Source organism: Teleopsis dalmanni, chromosome 1 (genome assembly GCF_002237135.1).
Source record: "Teleopsis dalmanni isolate 2A chromosome 1, ASM223713v2, whole genome shotgun sequence".
Classification (NCBI taxonomy): Eukaryota; Metazoa; Arthropoda; class Insecta; order Diptera; family Diopsidae; genus Teleopsis; species Teleopsis dalmanni.
The window spans coordinates 9,466,676-9,490,406 of NC_051846.1; the positions used below are offsets into that span (position 1 = coordinate 9,466,676).

Genomic DNA, 23,731 nt, shown 5'->3' on the forward strand with positions numbered 1-23,731 from the left:
GGGTGTGAGACCTGGTTGATTACAGACACAATCTTGTTGATGAGTATCATAGGCTCAAACTTAAAGTATTGTAACTAATCTCATTGAGCAATTTGCATTTGTTTCAGGAATGCAATATAAAAACATCACCTAATATAGTCACCAGTCGCAAATAAAGATGGATTGATTATGTACATAGCTATATAGGTTGATTAGAATCTATAAAGTTAAACAAAAAGAAAATGACGGTATTGTAATATATTTTTATTAATGTTTTATTATTTAAACAATTATCTGTTATTTTCATATATTTAATATTTTATTAAAGGGATTATTAAACGTTGTTGCTCAGGCAACATCTCAAATCCTTCTGTTCTCTAAGAGCGGCGCAGCATACACAAGCAGCTCAAAATGCTTGGACTCATAATTGCAAGATCAGCAATTAATGCTGTTGCGAATATAGTGTGGCTTAAGAATAGTGAATAATACTTTTCTCAAGTAGACCACACATGAAATGAGTAACGGATGTTATTGTTTATATTATTATGTATGCTACAGTATGCTGTGTACCACTCTGCTGCAGTAAGAGAGACGAAAGAATATAGACAAATATTTTTCGAACAAAACGAAACTTTTATCACGAAATGACAAACGGTTCAGATATTGAGCACTATATTACTTAACACTGGTGTAACTTTCTTTTATAATCAATAAAAACAGCATTGTGTTGATAACTTCCTCCTCCTAATCCAGTAGCGTTATAGTTACAAAACAGGACGTAATAGCAAATGTATAACCTAGACTGTCTACAGATACTTCAAACTTTGCCCAACTCAGATGTGTTTGGTAGTGTAGAGAACTATGATGAATAAGATATATTCTTGGGAATAAGGTAAGTTAGCAGGCACTTGACTATAGTTCGCAAGGAAATTAAAAACAAAAACAATGTAATTCGTGATAACGTATTAGAGTGAAAGAGACAACGAGCGAAAAACGATCTTTAAACAATGGAAACGGAAATGATATATCATGTCTAAGCTACAAGCGATTCAGTAGAAATATCGTGATACCTTACTATCAGGGAACACTGTATTGTATTTAATTACGGCTTTGGGTCAGTTGGCTAGTGAACGCTGACTCTGAGCAGGGCATGAGTTCAATTCCTGGTAGAGTCTCAAAATTATTCACGAATAAGTAAATCATCATCATCAGCGTTACATCTCGGGGTGAGCTTTAGTTGCATCAACAAGCTTCCTCCATTCTGCTTTGCATGTTTTTTAGACCTCCAATTTTGGATACACATTTTTCTGATGTCGTCGATCACGTTGTCGAGCCATATAATACGTGGTCTACCTTTGCTGCGGTCATTGTACGGCGTGAAATGGAATAATTGCTTCCGGAATTCTCATGACGTGCCCGATCCATCTCAAGCGCTGTGACTTTGCTAATTTTTACAGTATCTTCGCTGTTACAAAGTTAAAGTACCCCTGCGTTGATGAATACGTAAATACAAGAAATAATTCCAAGACCACTGATGGTAGGTATTTGGCAATAATCGAAATATTCAATTAATCGAATTAAATTCAATTAATAAAAATAATGTAAAAAGAATTTTTGTTGTTGTAGTTAACTACTTTTCGAAACCTCTTCAATAATAACTATTTTAATATAATTTGATATTAATTATTAAGAATGATTAAAATTATTATTAATTTATAGTAAATAAGTGATTATAATAAATAAATATAAATATAATTTATTAAGTTATTACTTTTAATTAGTTATGTATATATAATAAGTTATAATTATTTTTGCTTTCATTTTTCAGAATGTAATATATAAACATTGCTAAGGACAACCACTATATCACTATAAGTAATACCAAAGGCAGGAATTTCTCAGTTCAATGAAGACGTTGGATGCAACAGAAAAAGCGTAAGTACTTTATTTTCAATTCAAATTGCTATATAATCTATTCTATATTAACATATATTTTAAAGATAAGTAAAACTTTTCAAAGGATTCTTGCTAAATTTCTTTATATTTTTATCTTTAATTTCATGTGAATCGGCTTAACTTTACTGACAATCACAACAAAACTCAATAATTCAAATTGGCAAAAACCGGCGATTGCAACCCCCAAAAACAAAATTAAACCTCATATTCGCAACCAACAAAAATTTCCAAAAAATTGGCAAAAAATAATAAATAAAATATCCTTGAAAAAAATATATAAAATATCCTTTAATGGCGTAAAATTTGATGTGCAAAATTCAATAAACACGAAATCATCACAAACAATGAACAAAATTGCATACAACCCCAAAACAACAACAAATACAAAAAAAATCCTTCAACTTCATAATGACATTCAATTTCACATTCGTCATGCACATAAACTTCATTATTTGATTCTCTTCACTTCACAACTGTCCAACTGTCAATGTACTCATTATCATCGTTATGATGTTGTTGATACTAATGATGTTGATCATAATCACTATGAAATCATATGAAATCATTCTTAAACCAACCCCAATTGCATTAACTTTGTTTATGAATATTTTTATGTACTTCTCGTTGTTGTTGCTGTTGTTGTTGTTGTTGTTTTTATCAATGGCGTACTGTACATTTCCACACTTAACATTGTTTTTGTTGTTTTGCATAAACAATACTTTTTTGTTTTTGTTGAATAATACTCATCTTGTATGTTGTTTTTATTGTTGTTATAATTTAACTTGTTTGTTGCCATTGTTTATGCGTTTTGTGGTTATGTATGCTTGTTGCCTTCCGGCTTTGCGCTTCTGCCAATTTCCGCATGAATTAATTTTGATCCTTACGTTGCAAACTTTGGTCGCTGTTGGTCGCTGTTGGTCGCGCTTTATGCTGAAATTGTGTTAAAACAGCGTTAACCCCCCACGGATGTAGACATCATAAATATCTTGCTAAAACTGTGACGCACGCACAAACGCACTGACGCAACGGAAACGCAAGTGAATTGATTGCAGCCAAAGTGAATTTGTCTAGAGAAGCAATAGTGTTAGCGGCAGCAACAAATAAATAACAGCAAAAAGCTACATTGCTTAACCTCCTGCTGTCTTTCCCTCCACCTAGAATAGAAACCTTAAACAATTTACTTGCTTTTGTCACAAGTAAAAGTAATTGGAAGAAAATACACAAAAAAAAGATAACAAAATGATAAACAATAATTTGGACTATGAGAAAAATAGCAATACAACAACATTATCAACAGCAACAGTTGCTAGCACAACAAATGTCAGCAACAGTAATAATGCTGCTACAAACGACAATAGCTACTTTAATCGCTTCGACAATCGTATTGCCGCCAACTTGGCTGCGGTCATCACTGGTTCACGATTTCGTTCATCATCATGCAGTAAATCGACACGCACCAATGCAAATAGCATTTCCAATTCAAGCTGTAACCTGAGCACTAAACGTGACTCGAACATGCGCCACTACAATGGTGTGGCTACGCTGGATGGCACACATCAACAACACTTACAACTACGCAATGACAGTTACTCACGTCCATCATCACCTATGCTCAATACCACAACGGGTCGCCGACGTCCATTGCATTTGTTCGCTCAAGCGAACCTGAAGTAAGTAGCACCAAAAATAACAACAGTAAAAAAATATGTCAATTCCATATTTGGAAGAAAAAATTTCTCTTGATCTTTTCCAACTCAATTTTGCTCTATTCCATGCATGTTGCACTGCTTATAAATTTTATTTTAATTTTATTTTTATCTATTTAAATCTCTTCATTCCAAAATAAAATCTATGTAAAAAAGTAGTTCTATTTTATTTCAATTGTTAAAAGCTATTCAACATTTATAATTTCACAAAAATTTTAACAAAAGCCTTTAAGGAATATTATTCCATGGCCTCACATGCACTCAACCCTAATTCAATATTCCCAAAAGTACTGGCAAAGTCCTACACTTATCCCTTCAAATACAGCTTCATAGTTCATCTACAGCATTTATTGCTTCTACATAATACTTTTCAAAAATTTATGCACTATTTTTATTTACCACACCCCAATGGGCACACATGCTCCATTAACACACAATCAACCAACCCTATGCGTAGATAGAGAACACTCCCCACCAAGCTTGCCTTCTTGCTAAATATAGTTTATATCTTTTTTTTATTTAATTTTCTTCTTTCACAGCTGCAATGATAACGAAAAAGTTGTGCAAACTCCCAGTTCCGATGAGGATAATTCACCCACGGAGTTAAACAATTGCAAACGTTTGGCCGACAAACCGCCACTGGTAAGTTAAACTTTTTTCATTGCATAGTTTCCGGGGCACAATAATTCGTACGAAATTACAAAAGATCTGTAAAATGGATAGTAAAACCGATAAAGTTTAGAGTTACTTGTCAATATTTTTGCATATTTTATATGAAAAATAATTTGACTTTGAAATTAGGGTGGTTTTATAACCACCCACCGACATTAGTAAGTGAAATACTATATTGCTATTGGGCTTTATTATGACTTATTGGAAAAATATTGGTCCTTAGGGTGCATACCAACTTAAATAAAGTTAAAGTGAAATGCATCAAAAATTAAAAACGAACACCAAATCTACTTTAGATACTTTACAGAATTTTTTTATTCTCATATTGATACTTGGACTCAATATAGTTGAACCGAATATATATCTTGTACTAAATTCCAATCAAGTATATGTTTTGTACTCATTATAAATTCAATTTCAATAACACAATAATAAAACACTAAAAATAAATTAAATTAAAAATATTTAGAAGTATAATTTTCCAAAAAAAAATACTTTTATTTTTATTAAAAAAAAATTCAAATGATATATCATTTGTATATTAACTTTTAATAAAGTGGAGAACAAATTTTTTTCTATTTCAGCTTCAATCATTCAATTCTAATAAAAATACTTTTTTGACATGTAATCAAAGTAATATCTTATATAAAAAAGTTATACAAATTTATTTAAATTTTTAATTAAATTAATTATCCTATAATATAAAGTAAGGTACTTTTTAAGGTGAAGTAAAGTGAAGCACTTTTATTTTTTAACTTTAATGATTCCATGATCTTAAGTAATATAAAAAAATATTTTTTTACTTTAATCAGGATAAAGACTTCTATAAAAAAATTAAATAAAATTTTTTATAACTAATTTTTTAATAAAATATTTAATTTTCAATTAAATTATTACCCTATTAAATTAGTAACACGGTCCTTTGCTATTAATACCTTTCATAAACTTAGAAATCCATGACAATGGCATTTATCAAATAATTCCTTATAATACCCTCACCAAAACACTTATGCTCTCCCATACCTTAACTCCTACCTCCTATTCCATATTTTACATTCATTTCATTCTTACTGAAATATGTCGCACTGAAATCAGTCACCAAGCATATCACATTCATCCGTGAACGTGACTACATTGTTGATGCCATAAAATTATTGACAACCTTAAGAACTTTTCGAGAATGAAAAACTTTCTCCATTCATACCCGTACTAACGAACATATTTGATATACTGGAAAAGTATATAAAGACCTCCTAGGTGAACAGCTTAAAGCCTCGTTTAACCAAAAAATAAATGCCATTTGCCATTGTCAACATATCAAAACAGTTGGTTGAAGGAGTTTTTTAATGCTGCCATTAAAATGAAAGCAAATACCGTGTATACGTTTTATTGTTGTTAAGGAATTAAGGACGAAAAGTTTTACTTTTCTTCCACGTGCGGAAAGCGCGTCCAAGTACGTCTACAGACGGTCTTTCATATTGCTGTGATGTGGAATCTTTCATAATACAATGTGGAGTTAGCAGATGGAAGTGGAAATATACAGCGATGTCAACTGAGTGAACTTAACAACAAATGATTTTATTTTAGTTTTAAGCCGACTTTCAAGAATTGATATTAAAAATATATTTGATTTTAAAGGTTAAGCTGATATTACAATTTTTAAAATTCATTATATAAATTTATTTTTGTTAAAATAATTTAGGTTTAGTAACTCCTGCTTAAGGTATACATAAAAAGTTTTTGAATTACAATTCTTTATATTTAATCATATCATTTTTGTGATTTTAAAGATTTTTTAAAGTCAAGTTAAGCTTAAAAAACAATCTTTAGTCCTTTACTGACGCAGTTCAACTGCAATCTTCTTAAATAACATTACAGTATCTATCGTTGATATTATAATCAATTTAAACATTTATTTTCATAGGTGAACTTGGATTCGGACCTAGTATATACATCTTAAAGTTAAAAGAAACCCAAATAAAAAACTTTAAGTTTCCAAACTATATTATATTATAGCTCTCAAACCCCTTTACGATAAGAAAACATATTGTGCAATACTACTGTGCAATACTACTGTATAATACAACTGTACAACACTACTGTACAACACTACTGTGTTATGATAAATAATAAAATAAACGAACTGAGTTCAAGCTGTTAAGAACCATTTCGTAGTATTTTATTGTATATAGTGCAGAAGGTTCTAGAATTTACCTTGAGATGAATTGTCTGAGCATCATTCTCATCAATGTTAACTCTATTCACTCCCTTACTTAGCGTATTATCTTTGAGAATTAATCCAGTCGCAATGAGCCTCACATTATTGTTATGACGGACCAAGTAGATATTAAGGATAATACGTTATCCGTTTCTACAGGATCAGTAATCATCGGAAAGTCGCTATACTGGTAAGAGATTCTCTCAAATTATCTCGAAAGGTCATCTGCACGCTCTCCTCTCTTACGGCAATGGGCAATACTTTATCTCCCAACAACCGTCTTTACCTAAACATTGTTTGCATCTACCACACTGCCTCTATCTCTAGTCATTTATCCCGATGATCACAGTACCTTAGCAATTCTCTTAACCAACCTGATAAAAGGGGACTTCAACAGCAAACCTTATGCTGCGGCCCTATGCTACACTAAAAGAGAAGAACAGCAGTAAGTAAGTTTACAACAAACACACAATCTGACACAATCCCACTTTTTGCCAAATCGGTGTTAGGCTTTTCGAGTGCAGTAGCCTCTATTTAATCGGCTCATCTTAACAATGTTCTTGATATCTTCTCGATAATCACCTTCTTCCCCGGATCGATGGGAAGATCGATCCTGATCCTGACCTCCATATTGAGTTATTGGGGTGAAGATAAACTGAAGAGACTAATAAATCTGTAAGTCTTACAGCCCAAAACCTAGCTTGTCCTGTAACAGTTTCTTACTAGAAAAGATCTGATTATCCAGTAACCCAATGACTTAACAACGAATTAAGTTTTTTTTGTCAAAATTCTTTCATCAACCAAAGTTAGTTCAACACAAATAAAATATAAAATTTTTCATATCAAAACGTTTAATCTGAGCTTTTGCTAGTAATTTCTGAGGAAATCAAACTTAAAGCAAAATTTTATCAATCAAAGATTTTTTGTACTTTTGTTTACGAACAACAAAAAATTTTTTAGCTTCATTGTTCTGAGAGTCTCATCAATTAAAACGCCATTCTATATTATCCCTAACTAATGGTTAAATTACTAAAGGCAATCTGTTCAATAAATCCATTACTATCAAACTTTTAAAACATTTCCAAAAAGCTTTGGTAAAAGATTTATCATACGCCAAGCAAAAGACTTTTACGAAACTGTGTACGTGCATACACTGGCATTAAATCGAATGATTTCATTATCCTTATCCTTAGTGCTATCGCTTAGTGCTATATGTGTAGATACATATGTGCGGGAATGTGCGAAAATAAATCCTTTTCGTATCGCTGATACACACAAGAATTTGTCGTAACTTAGTTTGAGATTAATACGTGTAGGAATTTTGATATCGTGTATAAGTTCTTTTGGAAAAAGTAATTAGAAATTACATATGAGTAAAGATACTTACACGATGTATATTCATTATATGTCACGCATTAATATACAGCACTTAAACTTTTATTTTTAAATTATAGGAAATTCAAGGTAAAGTGAAAGACTTTTAAGCATAATAGATTTAAAAGGTTTTTAGGTAGTTATGAGTCGCAAAATATATGTCAATAATATATTTATATTATATTATGCCGTAGTTAATAACCAATGAATGAATTAAGGATTTTAATTAGAATCAAAAATCAATCTTATGAAATAATTAAATTTTAAAAGAACTTTTTTATTAAGTTTAAATACAGTTGCTACTTGATTTTGAATACAGTTGCTTCTTCTTCTTCTTCTTCTTGTTGAGTTAGTGCTATTACGCACTTTTACTCTATAATGGCTGGGGAATACAGTTGCTACTGCTTTTTAATCAAATTTAAACGTCAAGAACTAAATCTTAAGCTCAACTCAATTAAATGGTTATTTGGACGATATTCCGTTATGTCAATCAAAAATAAACTAATAATATACAAGCAGGTACAACGTTTAATTTGGATTTATAGATCTCAACTCTGGGGTTGGACATATGAGTCAAATAGGCAGATAATCCAACAATATCAAAACAACATCCTAAGATCAATGCTCAATGGTTTGTTTATAACAGCGACCTTCATCGAAAGTTGCATGTTCCGATAGTTGCTGAAATAATCACGCTTCAGGCTGAAGCACATAAAAAAAGACTTGAAGTTCACTACAACACAGAAGCTCCTTCAATTCACTCCTTCAAACAGAACACCTCGTACGACAGCTTCAGAGAACGGAACCGTCGGATTTAACTAATTAAATAAAATATTAATCATTATACTATAATATTATAGATAAGGATTAATATCGACTATTTTAAGTCCCGATATAAAAATTTTGCTGATTATTTCTTATAATTAAACTTAGCACAATTGGATAAATAATAAAAAAAACCTGACTAGTAACTAAAATTTTTCAACTCTAAAATCGCATACTTTTTTTTGAGATTCAATATATTTCAGTGTTTTCTTAAGATGACTTAAGATACTGTCATTGTTCTTCCAATTTATAAGCATAATTTTCTACAAATTATCGATTGATTGATATGCAAATTATTAATACAATTTGTTACGACTTCAGATATAAATGTAGTACACTAACGTTTCCAGCTTTATCAACGATAGCTTTAAAGTGTCAATAATACGTTTGTATACATCCGTCAAGGAGAAGCATTTTACAATTCTTATATTCATACAGAATGATGAAATAAAGGACAAGTATATGCTGTTATCCGAAGATGGTTTCAAGGCATTCTTACAATAGCAATAATAAAATAATTAGACATTGAGATTCTCTTACCAAGGAGCGTATTCCCTCTCGAGGTGGATATCTAGTCTTAAATAAGACTACAACTCCATCAAACATGCGCAGTTGGGTATCACTATGGATTCCAGCTTGATCTTATTTCGCCAGATGCCGATCATATTGATCATCTATTATTAACCCTTCACAAAAAAGCCAAATACAGCTTTTTAAACAGCTAACCCATATTAATAAATGGGTTAGGAACTACTGCATACTTTTCAAATTGCGGCTCTGTAAATGTTCAATTTCCAATTCAAATTTTGTTAATTATAATATAAACTTTAAAATAGATGGATACCGAAATTCTTTACTATGGACTCTGCAATTAATTATCGATTCTCCAACGTTTCACTGTCATATTCCTCGCAAAAAATTTAAAGAGATAAAACCAGAATCTTCTTGTTAGACCTTTCCTATAGGTAACCTGAGGAATTTTTTTATGCCTCCCAATTCTTGAGTGCTCCTTAGTATTATTCTGATTTAAAATCAAAAAACTTTTTTGAATACGTATTATTTTTACCAAATTGGAAGATTCAACTCCATTTCATGAGTTCCTTTTAAGTTGAAAATTAAATGGCTATTCGAAAATTCAGCTGAGCTTTTTAAAATTGGATTTGGGTGTGGATAAGAATTAATACGAAATAGATAAGAGAACACTTATTTAAAAAAGTAGGAATACATTTTTTTAAAAATATTTTTTTTCCTTTCCCTAGGCGTCTTTTTTTTTTCTTGTCCCTCCTCTGAACTGAAATTATTACAAATACAATATTACATACATTCTGCTTTTGAAATTATATAAAGAAAAAATATTATTATTTATTACTTACTAATCTGCTACTGCCATAAATTGACAAAATGTCAACTGCAGTCAGAAGGCAAATGGAAGCACTTTCACTCACGTCAGCCACAACCGGGCGTATGAGTGTCGATATTAGCATATTTGTATAATATTTATGCTGCCTGCCTTCATAACAAATGACGGCACATTTGGGTATCAATAAAGCCACACGCACGGGTTAAACTCGATATGCCAACCCTGGCACACACACACCAGAACATACCTGCATGTCACCACTGATCACTGCTGCATTTAAACTGCCAAAAATAAAAACAAAAAAAATTGTTTACACAAAAAAACGAAATGAAACAAAAAAAAAACAAAAACAAAAATATTTTTTTTCTAAATTATTACACAGCAAAGTGAAAACACATTCAGCAAATGACAACAAATAAAAGGAATGAGGCGCAGTTAAGACAAAAAAAATATATAAATAAATTCAAAAAAAATTACTAAAAAGAGGAACTCAATACGGACAGGAACGCAATCAGTTCCTTAATGGCTGCCATAAATTTTGCCATAGTTTCCGTTATTGCGTTGCAATCCATTTCCGGCAACTTAAACCACAAAACAAAAAAAGGAAAGTAAAAATTAAATAACATTTTTCTAAGCAAATAGCAAAACGTAAAGAAAATGCGTGCCAATGTCGTAGGAAACAAAAGAGCAACGCTTGTGCGGAGGTAAGCAACGGGTTAACATTTTGATATTCTCTGCCGATAAAACTGCTTTCACTTTGTTGTTGTTGTTGTTGTCAGTGTTGGTGTTGGTGTTGTTGCTTTAGTATGTTTTGTCAATAAATCAATTTTAATATAAACTAAAACAAACGAGTAAACAAAACGGAATCCCTTATCAGGCGAAAACACAGACAAAGGCACAAACAAAATTTTCAACTTGCAATAAACTTGCACACACACACACACACACTTACGCTCACATTCAGTTACGTTAAATCAACACATACACACAAGCATATACGCTCCAAAGCATGTACGCTGTCACATGCTAAGAAATTCAATATGTGGTGTATTGCTTTGCTGCCTGCTGCTGTGATCCAACAGAGGAGTAGACACTGCTGCTTTGGCTTTAATGTCAGCAACATGCCGGCACGTATTTCACTCTTATAGTCGTGGTCGTTGCTGTTGCTTGTGTCGCTGTTATTGCTGTTATTGCTGTTCTTGCTGTTGTCGCTGCTGTAATGGAGTTACATGCCTGTTCGTTTATGATAAACGATGCACATCGTTAGCTGATGTTCTGTGTTTGGCTACTGACATCATTGAAATCATATGACAACGTATCGATTCCTCTTAGCGATACGCAAATTAATTTAGTAAAAAAAAATATTGACACCAAACATTTATGCTATGCGCTGCTAGACAAATTTCGTTTTGGTTGCGTAGTTCCATCCAGAAGTTGCTGCACTTCTTGCCCTTTACTCTACAACTCCACTGGAGTAACGTCTGGATGTTAGCCGGGTCGTTTTTGTCTTTTGCATCGTTTTTTTAATTACAGCCAGCGGAAAGTCGCAAAGTCTATATCCGTTGTTTCTTTTTTTTTTTGTAAATTTGCCGAAGAAATGAAGATTCAATTTTAGATATGTAAAATGCATAAGAGAAATCATGTATGCAATAGACAAGCAGACAGACAGCAAACTGCAGATTTGGCATACAAATGTTAGTGAACAGAGTTGCCAGAATGATAAAAAACGTTATTAAAGAAATTATTTTTAACACCGCAAATGCTCTTACAGCGATTCTTTAGTGAAAGGCATAGAAAAACACTAGATTAAACTTCAATCCACTAAAACCACGTCTTAGAAACAAGTTGGGAAGATCATTTCAAAAGATTTGAAAAAAATTTTTTAAACTTGTCTAATCGCAGCTTAATAAGAAATACTATACGTAAATTTTGGGTGATGATGTGTAAGCACAAAATTTTAAGGACTCTTTAAAAGTATATTCTATGAAGCTGGTGACTATATCTAATTGTACAACGGAATTGTGTGTAGAGCGTAATAAATCTCATTGAAATAAAGAAAATGTAATTGGAGACACCTATGGGAAAGAGCTTGGAGAAGCTAAGTGGGAAGGTCATCGGTGTGCAGAATATCAACAGGGAGATTTTTTCGACGATCTACATATCTGCGCGCCAAAGACAAAGACAAAGGTTCTGATCAATTATATAATGATTTTCTACTTAAGTTATTTTTAACATATACACCGTTGTTTTAGTGCAGTTAGCTAACTTACTTTATATATTATTTTCTATTCTCTTTTCTTTTGAATTCTTATTTAGATTGAAAAATGAAAAAGTTTTTCATACGATTTTTTTTAATTGTTATTTTAATTGCATTATTTTAGTGCAGTTACCTGGCACTTTGCAAATATTATCCTGTATTCACTTTTCTTAAGATTTCTTAAGATTAAAAGTGTTTTCTTTAAATATTTTTTCCAATATTCCAATAGGAAACTTAAACCCAATTAAAATAAATCACAATTTCAAAACTATTTACTTTACAAGTAAATATGCTTTGGAAATTTAGCATATATTTGATATATTGTATATGATTTGACGGACATAGAATATATCTTCTACAACGAGGATACTTATGGTATACTTAGATATATCAAACATCACTGAATATATTTCTATGGATTTTGTGTAAGTTTTGGATGGATATTGATTTTGATTTAATTTTAAAAGTAAAAAGGTAGTTATTAACATCAGTATTCAGTAATTAAAATCAGAATAATTGGCAACTCTGTACAAAGTGAATTTCATATACGTGGCCCGCATTTTTACCACTTCTCAGCTTTGATACCCACAAACTCAACATGATTTTGACTTCAAGCAAATGTTTGCTAAGCCAGCAAAATGCAAAGTAAGCAAAATTCCTAAGCAAATCACTAACAGCAAACAAACTTCGGCGGCATAAGTTCAAGTAGTGCTCCATGCGCCAAATCAAACGGCACAATAATATGCATCAGTTACCATGAATATTAACAACATTCAAATGCAACATACAACATATACCATAGCAGCACAGGACGTCAAACACGAAACATACGCATTGATGACATTTGATCGACAGTTGTTTAGGAACGGATTTTGAATAAATTTTGCAAAGTGCGGGGTTTAGATTAGGACTCCCATCACCGACTCCCAGAGCAGAGAAATGAATTTGCAAATGAAACTAAAATCCAGAAAAATACCCACAACAAACTTGGATTGATAGGTCCTAAATCCAATTAAATTGACGGCGACATGTTGCTCAAATGAAAACATTTTTGAACGTTTTCGGATTCGGTTGCAATTGTACGTGAGCTGCCATTTAGAAATGAGCTTTAAATGACAACCAACTTTTAGAATCAATTTTCGTGAATGGGAGAGCCAAGTGCCGGCTTCTAAAAGGCAAATGCTTTGCCATTAAAAGCAAGTGGCTATGTGTGTTCATTAGGAACACATCAAACTGACAAAAATTTGCTAGCATATTTTTGATGTTTTCATAATTCAAAAATTCCAAATATTTAGGCAACATTTAGTGCTTCCGGCAAGGACTTCATTAAATTTACATAAATTTATTTTCCTTTTCATTTTGCGTCATAGCAATCTTCTAGGGCCCATTTGCTTGCTAGTTGCTGCCAATGGACCCAATATTTTTCATAGCCAGACACAGCTGTTGAGAATGTTGTACCACATTTTGAAAATTATTATAAATTGTTTTGCATACAGAATAAAAATAATGCCAACAGGACATGTTTTGTAGTAAATTTACTACAATTTAGTTGACTGGAGATACCCAAAAAATATCCAAAAAAAAATTATATTAAAAATAAAAAATTGACTTATTTTTTGCGTACTTGTATTGAGCGATGAAACGCAAAGGGGAGCTACGAGTATGTCGAAAAAATGCATAAAAATATAAAAGTCCTTTTATTTACTACATTTTTGTTATTAAATTTATATTTATTTTGTAAATATTTTGGTTAATGGTTTCATTAAATCACAAACTTTTTTAAAGGCCATTCGTTTTCAACAAAAAATCGTTGACATATTTTAAAATAATTTTTATTTAAAAATTGATTTAAAACTTTTTTAAAACCATTTCATCACACAATATTTATATGTATATGTACGTATATATATCAGAAAATATGTCCGTATAAATGTTTCTAAGTACATAAGCCAATATATATTCACAAATTTAGTTATGGTTGACTAAATGAATATAATTCGTATTAAAAAGGTTTCTGTTGACTGATATTCAGTACACAAATATCAGAATAAACAATTGCGAAGTGCTTAAATTTATAATATCCTTATAAATTAAGATTAGATAGGCTGATAGTTTTAAGATTATGTATTGAAAGTCATACCAATTGAAACTGTTTTTTTCTTGTTAGTAGGTGGAAAGCCACTATATGAAACCTTAACTCACCTAAACCATTCTTGAAAATGAATAGAAAAAACAATAGCCTGTTAGACTGTGAAGGTCCAATACTATGAAAGAACAATACTTTGTTAGACTGTGAAGGTACATTTCGAACAATAATAAAGAGGCAACAACAAAAATTTGATTAATTTATTAAAATGTGGCTGACCAGCGCTGTTGCGAGTATTGCCAGGTACTCATCACCAGTGATTTTAAAAAATATTCGAATTTTTATTTTATTAGTTTATAGTTCATATATAATTTGTTCGACCAAAATTGCCAGGCTTAAAACTCATGACTGAGAAATTAGAAACGATGACTATTCGTGCTTTTTCACAAGTGGTCCAGGCTGCACAAAATTTTAATGCTCAAGTTCCAAATTATTTGGCACTTTCTTTGTATGTGGTAACCAAGACAAGGTTCTATTTTAACCTAGACAATAAAGAACAAATGGTTAAGTAGCATAATACCTGTAACTTGACAATAATTATCTGCAACCTTATCACAAAAAAAACTGACCAGATTTCACTAAATTGAACAACACATCTTCAAAAGACACAAGCACAAAAGATCAATCATGGTCGCGGTGCTCTGGTCAAATGGGAGCTAATACCCTGTTCTTTCTTATCTTATCTTCAAAAGACAACTCCGGTAAATTTTTATGCCTGAAACTAAAGAAACTGTGCGGTTGAAGAATTCCATTTCATTATGTATAAAATATTGTGCAAACAGAAAGCTGTCTAATCTATATAATAAAGCTTAGCAAGACACTTCACAATTGGAAGTATATAGCTAAACAAGAAACTCCAACAATTCCTGAACTACACAAACGAAAGAAAATATTTTCTACTTACCAAAAAGATAACCAGAAATAGAAATAAGTCAGTGATTAGAGTGAGAGCCTCTTCTTAATTAACAAACCCGTAGACATGTTGCATATGTGGTTTTTTAATGGACTGCAATCCTATCAATTACGTCTCTAACTAGTACATTATAAGTTCGAAGATCTCTGAGATACCATCTTGATAACAAGCACTGCAATTTAACACAATCTAACCCACATTTAATCTATTGAAAATTTATGAGACTGATGTTTCTACTGTTAAATACCGATTAGTACAAGCTTCAACTTAGCTTAAAAAATATTCTCACAAAGAATTAGAATGTACAACACTTAAAGGAAAATCAACATCAGATTTCATTTAAAATTTACAATTTCATCCGACAAAAGCACTTATCCACTATTTTCAGTCAATGAATTTCAGTCACTCCGAAATTAAAATAAACACCGAAGTAAATTCAAATAATAACAGACAACATTTCTCTGACTACCAACTCAGTCCGCTATTTTTATGTACTTCACTTGTCACTGCAGCGCTACGTTGAAAGTAAATAAACACTTTTGACGCCTGAAAGTATGCAAGGTATTTACTAAATTTTCATTTGAACACAATAAAATAATAAATTTTTTGCAGATATAGTAGATATCCTAAAAGTCATCAAAATTGTAAAAACCGTAAAATTCTAAAAAATCATAAAAATAATCAAAATAGAAAAAATTAATAAAAGTCAACGAAATACAAGATAAAAAATTGATGCGGAAGCTCTTTCCTTTTTTTATTTACAGAGTAAATCCATTTTAATGAATTCGTCTGCAATAAACTTCATTGTCAATGCCACGGGATGTTGTGCTGATATTCGTATTTTTTGCTGACAGGATACGAACTTGACTCTCATTTCTGTGCTTTTCAAGTGCTTGGCTACAGTTTATTTTAGCTCAGCCTAAAATTCACAACTTTTTTTCATTTTTATTTGTATTGCATTAGTTCAAAGCCACTGACCCTCAAGTCTGTTGAAATTTTTTCTTCTGCAAAAACTTTGCCGGTTTACTAGCAACTTGGACCAAATGCTGTTGAATTATTACTCAACCGCGGAAATGAGTTTCATTCCTTTTTAAGTTACTTTAAAAATTCACGCCGAATATGCAGGCAACATACAGTGCCGGCTCCTGTTTCTTACTGCTATTTTACTGCATTTATCTTTTGCCACTTAAAGAAACTACAAGTAACAGACTCGCTGCATTAATACTAAGCACCCGTCTCCTTACTTATACCGGCTGCCGGTATGCGGCAGTAGCAGCCATTTCCGTTAAACTGTAACTAAACCGCACACGAATTGGAAAGAAAGTAAGCTCCTTTCTGAATGCAGCTTCCAGTAGCAGGTAGTGTCGCATTCATGTAAAAACTTAACGTTATGCTTTTATATCTTTTTTTTCTGTACTGTTTTTGTATAATCTTTGTACTCTGTTTTCTGTGGTTTTTGGTAATAAATTCTTGGTACAGGAAATTTATTTGCCGCAAACGTCTGACTCCGTTAGTGGGCGTTTAGTAGAAGCAACGTATACAATTGCGATTTTGCGATTGCAATAGAAAAAAATGCATTGGTGTCCTTAGTTAAGCTAGCAGAAAGGTGTTTAAATTTGATGCTTAAATCGAGGATTTTCTACGTTTTTACTTTGCACGCTCCAAGATGTTTTGCCTTTAAAAGTTATATAAAGTGCACTTTTTGGATTATCTGGATTTGCGTAAATATTTGTTCGTTCTTTTAGTATCAGTACCTTGAACTTTAAGTGCAAAAATGTTAAAAGTAGTTTAAGAAGTCTTAAGTTAACATGTATACTTGTACAAGGTTCTAAGTCATTTAAAGTCCAATTTTAAACTAAAGAGTCCTTTTATATGCCTTTAATAAATTGTTAAATTGAAAAATCCACTTAAGAAACACATTTATAATATGCAACTCTCTTAACAGGTGAAACGTCTCACAATGGGTCTACTACGCACAAATGAAGAATCTCGTCCACTTGTAAATAACATAACCCCATCAACGAATTGCACGACGAGCACTACAAATTCCACTATAAAACAAAGTCAGGCTGCAAGTAATCAAGTCTACTCAAATGGTTACATCAACGAAGAAGCCTTTGAACCAGAGAAGTTCATAGCAAGCAAATTTGGTGACTCCTGTCGGCAGTCACTGACTGCTATACCCATGCTAGACACGTTAAATCTCAATGACAACAGTGAGTTCAACTTAAAAAAACGTTACCTACGTGAAACGAGCAGTGGTAAGCACCAATAATTTCTTATTTCTTGAAATCCTTAAACTAGCAACTAAACTCCATTTTCACCACAGCGAATTCAAGTCCAAAAATATTTGCAAACCGTTTGCGTATGAATGCAGCAGTTAACACGAAAAATAATGTTTCAACAAGTTCCACAACATATACGAGCGGCGCAGAGGAAGAAGATACAGATCTTAAAGATGCTTCCTGGTTTCAAGCGGGTATCTCACGTGATATAGCAGAAGAAGTACTTTCAAGTAAGAGTCCAGGCGCTTTTTTAGTGCGTAAAAGTACATCAAAGCCAGGCTGTTATGCGTTAACACTGCGTGTACCTTCCCCACCTGGACCTAAGGTGGCCAATTATATCATTTTACGCACAACTCGAGGTTATAAAATAAAAGTAAGTTTAGCAATATCAAAAAATATAATTTTAAATTTTAATAATAAATAACATTTATAACCAAGGGTTTCCGTAAAGAGTTTACGTCACTGAAAACCCTCATCACACATCACTCGGTTATGCCTGAACTACTGCCTGTACCATTAGCAATGCCGAGGCCCACAAATATGACGTCTTCACGTCGAAATTTGGATGATTTTGATACTTATGATTCACTGCAAATGCTCTTAAAATATTTACGCGCTAAAAACATGGAAAACGAATAAGAAAGAAGTATTATAGGGAATGCTAAAAAAAATTAAATTTAAATATAAAGTTACCTCAAGAAAAGCACAAATATAATATATATTTTAATACGAAATAATACAAAGCTAGCAGTACACTGTAAAAAATTATATTCTTAAAAGACAAGAACTACATTTTTGATTATTAATGAAGGCATTGGAAGGCATTTTGTATCTGTAAGTAACATATATCTGCCATTGATGTCAATGCTATTTGATATTTGAGATTTAAACAAACAAATATCGTATCTAGTTATATTTAATGTATACACTGTAAACAATTTAGTATAAAACACTTAAAATGTGATATTATTAAGCTACTTTGTAACTAATCTTAATGTTGTTGTTTTTGAGTAATTGTTAAGATATTTAAATGTGAAACAAAAATTATAAGATTGTAAATAATTTAATAAAATTGTTTAGTTTGCATACAATAATTCTTTCTTTTAAGTAATTTACAAATTAATTTCTTGAAACGACCAGTAGCGACCAGTAACTACCAGGTCTACCAGTCATTCGTCAGCTATAACGATCAAGCGTTACTTATCAATCTTAACAAAGACTATAACGAATCAACAAAAACGAATATAATCCTTTTAATGAAGACTACACACTTTTTCTTTTTCTTAAAATGACAGTTTCGAATTACTTGTATTATTTTCATAAAGGATTTTTAATAAACCTAATTAATATAGAATACCTTTTTAATATACTTAATGAACCTAATTCGTAATCCTATGAATGTAGACTCGCTATTTTGTAAGAAATTTTCTACGTGATACAAAAACCAAAAAGAATACCAAATATACTTCTATAGTGAGCAATCGGAAAGAAGAGCAGAAGAAGAAAAGAAGAAGAGCATAAAGATCCCTCTCTTAGAATAATCCTGACTATAAAACTTCATATGCATTCAAACCCTTTTAAGGATTAAAAGTAAAGCTTTTTTACTATATCCATCATAATCATCCATAGTTATACAGTCCATGTAGAATCAAAGCATTTTTTACAACATTCCTGTATTCTTCTCTATTTTTGACCTTTACCTTCCAGTTGGTGACATTCATATCTATCAGATCTTGTCAAACGTTGTCACTCCTTTTTTTCTCTGTCATCATTTTCATCTCGCTGTTTTTACTTCACTCTCGATGATTTTTTACTGTATTAAATTTGGAAAGCTGAAAACTATGTGAGCAGAGTCAGTTATGAGTTACTGACATCTTTAAAAATGATATGGAAATATCTAATAAAAGTGACTTCAACATCGACAAAAGAAATGAAATATACCTATTTCATTTTCTTCATAAATAATATACTGAAAGACAGGCCCAATCTAACAGAATACTTTAATGTGGAACCAGTAAAGCGTTAGACATAAGTACAAAATGGAACTTTTAGAATTTTAGATAGTTTGGTTTATTTGTTCCCATTTTAAATTCATCCTTACTTTTTATGTGTTATTCAAACGCTTTATATAAAAATAGAAGTCATTATACTCAAGTTGTAGTATTTATAGTAAGTAGTGCTCCAAAGTTTCTCTGATATTCCAAATGATAGATTATTTTCACAGATTATGGCATTCAACATATATTCAAGAATGAAGCTGGAACTCTATAAATCTAATTACAGCAAGTATATTTGAATCACAAATACCTCTAGTATGCTTCATAACCCTTAGGTTCCCAAATAGGAACAATAGAACAATTGTAACTGCTATGTAATCAGCCGTTTTTTTAAAGACACAGTTAAATTTTACCACAACATTTCTTAACTGCATATATGTATATACTTGTATGTATATTACCCACATCGTATTCTTAACAGCAGAATATACTATACTCAAAATGTACTTATCGATCCTTACCATTTCATCCGTACTGCTTTACGGACCTCTGTATTAGTTTCCCACTTGTTTCCAGACATTGAACATAACTTGTTGCACTATTTGTAAGTGACGATCGAAGGTCCAAGTTTGCAGTACAAGGATTTATAATTTATTCATACTTTTTTAAAATAATTTCTATTAGTACTAAAACAATACTTAACTCTTTTTTCTTTTAAATCTTCCTTTTCCAAGATATTTGCGATCAACGAAGTTGCTTAGTACCTAGACGAATTGATGTCAATGTACGAAGTCAGCATTAGATATTTGAAGTATATCCATTTAAATTTACGTCTACTGTTATCTTAGTTTGTACTGAATATATTATATATAGCTATATAATACATATACATGTAAGCCGGTTAAGCAGTCAAGTGGATATCTGTCAAGCAGCCAAGTAGTCAAGCAGTAGCAGTAGTTAAGACAGCAGTCAGATGTTAGTCGGTTAAGCAGTTAAATAGAAGTCGTTAAAGGAGGCCAGTAGTAGTAGTAGCAGAAGTCAATCGGGCATATATTTAAAAACTATCTAAAATTATGCTATTCTTAAAGCGTGTAACTCCTTAGAATTAAGCTCTTCTGGTAATTAAATCGAAAGTCAGAATTTAATTCATTATTTTAATTCACATGCCAACTGTTACAATCATATTAACGTCACTTTGTAAACTTTTTTTTTCATCTACCACTAAAATTAAAAATTTACCATTACCCTGAAGAAAAGTATAATCATACTTTCGCTAACTTTATAAACACAAGGAGTTTTATGAATTTAAAGTATCTTTATTAGCAATTTTTATTTGAAATCCTAGAATTTCAACTGCAGCCAATGTGTAAACAATTTTCATAATTCATTGTCTCGAATCAAAGCAAGTATCTCAAAATAATTCTTTTGTTTAAAATGCGACAAAAATTTTGCAAATGAAAATAAATTCATACTCTACCCAAGCGTTTCTCCCCCGCCGAGCTATGTTTCATGAGTTGCATGCCACTCCAGCTTCAAACGTTCCACAGCATATCACTTTCCCTTCAGTTCGGAACTCTGCTCATTACGAAAATTGCGTTCTTTCAATGTTCAATTAAAAAACTTTTAACAAAAGAAATGAAAAAGAAAGTCACTCCAAAGTAAAAAATTATCAAAAATTATACGTACGTTTCACTTCCCGCCCCCTCACTTGTGCTTGCAGGATAAAAAAATAAGTTGAAACCACTTAGAAATTATAATGCTACTATATCAGTCACAGATTGCTGCTAGGTGTGGGAGTAATAAGCTCTTCCATTTGGAAAATATGTGTACCTATTCGCATTCGCATTCGCATCCACATTCATAGCATTGCTTCCTTCCCCCGTAACAAATCGTTGTTTTGGCATAATTGATTTCCAGCATTTGTGCAGATGTTTTTGCTGAAATGTTTATTTTCTTTTTAAATATTTAATGAGAGTTTGACAAGTGAATTTCTGGTGTCTGTTGACAAACTTTAAAGAGGGTAAAGTGCCAATCGTCGCTTTGTAGTTGTCGAGAAACTTTTTATTCGTTTCATATTATTAACAAACACTTATGAATATTTAAGTAGCCAATTTTTTCATTTCTGAAAAGTTTTGGATGCTTTTCTTACTTTTTGCAAATACAAAAAAATTTCTAATTATTTAAATGACATTTCTCCCGCACCGCTTTTGTGCTCAAAAAGTATTCATGTGTATCGAGCCTGATAATTGCGACCTAAAACTTTTCTACTTCAATGAAAAAATAATAAAATAAAATACAAAAAGTGAAAACAAGTACATCATGCTTATATTGAAAATAGTCAGTATTAAAGTTAGACTAGGTAGACAGATATGTTAGGCATTGCGGACATCAATAAAAACCCTACACTTTCATATATAACCGCTTCATTAGTTTTGACAAAGACATTGTTAAATTCTTTAATGAAACCAATAACCGGTACAATAAAATGAGGACCGCTTAAACTAGGTTATTAATATTATCCTGCAGGATCTACTTAGACCTGCCGGGCTAAGTTGGCCATGTTGCCGAAGGTTCAAAAATCAATTAAAATGCATAATAAAGCCGAAAATGTTTTTTTTGGAGGAAAGTTTTATAACTGACTAGAATCCTTTACAATATAACTCCCTGGCATGTTTAATCTACTTAGATTATGTACTAGACAATAACTAGATGAATGCAAAATACTTTCTTCAGCTACTGATCAGCTACGGTACTAGACAATAAAATGGGTGTAGTCAATCTCCTAAAATAGTTCTTTTAACGCCAGTAACTTGTCAGCAAATCCATTATGTAATTGATATATCTACAGAAAATATAACACAGTAGAGATCAATATGCTGAATATTTAGAAAACTAAATAATCAAAGTCAGTGTTTCCCGACACTTTCGTAGTATGCATGAACTTATAAGATTTAAAGAAATTCCAAGGTGAACCGATCAGTCAAATATCTAACATGTTTTGAACGACTACAGATGAACTGTATTCATCGCTTTTCTTGATATGCTTGTGCACTTCTGTATTATTGCAAGATCGTGAATGAAGATATATATGGGTCAGTTGTACCAAATTTTTAACAATGTGAGTTTACGTGTAATCTTATATCACCCATATTAACAAATAAATTAGTCTCTGTGAAACGTACACTCTATTTTGAGAAACTTTGATCTAGCTTATACAAAAGTTCAGTTGTGTCTGGTAAAGCGGTGACGTACTATAAATGTAAGATTGTGCTCTATTTTAGTTATCTGTAAAATACTCATTCTGAACCAGAACATTTACGATTGTGGAGTTGAATAAGGGGAAACATTAAACTTTATGAAGACAAAAATAGTTTAGAATTGAGGGTGTTGGACATGCTATGTATATAGAACCAAATCGAAGAGTAATATCTTGCATTAAAAGAAATCAGGAGTAAGATCATGATACCAGTTTAAAAATGGACAGTTTAGAATTATATTTTCATATATATATTTAAATATCATTTTCTTAAATAGAGTCTGCAAATTATATATCATATATTATGCATCACTCTTCAAGTTATAAGCGATATTATTTATTGCAGAAAAGTACAATATAAAACAATTCGATTTCTATTAGATGAGAAAAATATGTACTAGAAGATTAATCTGGAGAATATATTAAATGATACTGATATCTTAATATAATATAAAGAGTGTTACTCTAGCAATTGTAGATTAAAGAATAAGAAAGAGTTTTATTTTTTGCGAATGCTTTCCTTCTATACTTATTTTTATAATTAGTTGGGTTAGAAGTATCATATAATCATCCTATTTTCCTTAATTTCTTTTTTGAAGTTGTATATAATTTTTGTAAAATAACAACAACCATAATCTTTACTAATAATAAAATTGTCTTAATCTTTTTGTATGAAGTCGCAACCAGAAATTCTTTTCCTTCACTGATTTCATATTCTGGAAGTTTGATGACGTCTCATTTTTAGGTATGAACCGAATGAGAAATTTCAATGGATTTCATTAAAAAT

The 23,731-nt window shown here is 31.5% G+C and overlaps 1 protein-coding gene across 1 annotated transcript; it reads left to right on the top strand.

Annotated features, from left to right (window-relative positions):
- Positions 1-2,940: 2,940 nt before the first annotated feature.
- LOC119672181 (uncharacterized protein DDB_G0283697) lies at positions 2,941-18,607 on the top strand. The gene is made up of 5 exons (XM_038083174.1): positions 2,941-3,605; positions 4,181-4,283; positions 17,352-17,667; positions 17,736-18,064; positions 18,130-18,607. The coding sequence occupies exons 1-5, from the start codon at positions 3,175-3,177 to the stop codon at positions 18,328-18,330; spliced, it is 1,380 nt and encodes a 459-aa protein (XP_037939102.1). The 5' UTR covers positions 2,941-3,174; the 3' UTR covers positions 18,331-18,607.
- The last annotated feature ends 5,124 nt before the right edge of the window (positions 18,608-23,731 follow it).

Excerpts from the sequence above, each read along its gene's own strand:
- LOC119672181 (XM_038083174.1), top strand. The coding sequence starts at position 3,175 with ATGATAAACAATAATTTGGACTATGAGAAAAATAGCAATACAACAACA. Across the intron at positions 4,284-17,351 it reads TGGCCGACAAACCGCCACTG|GTGAAACGTCTCACAATGGG; the intron begins GTAAGTTAAACT and ends CTCTCTTAACAG. Across the intron at positions 18,065-18,129 it reads CTCGAGGTTATAAAATAAAA|GGTTTCCGTAAAGAGTTTAC; the intron begins GTAAGTTTAGCA and ends TTTATAACCAAG.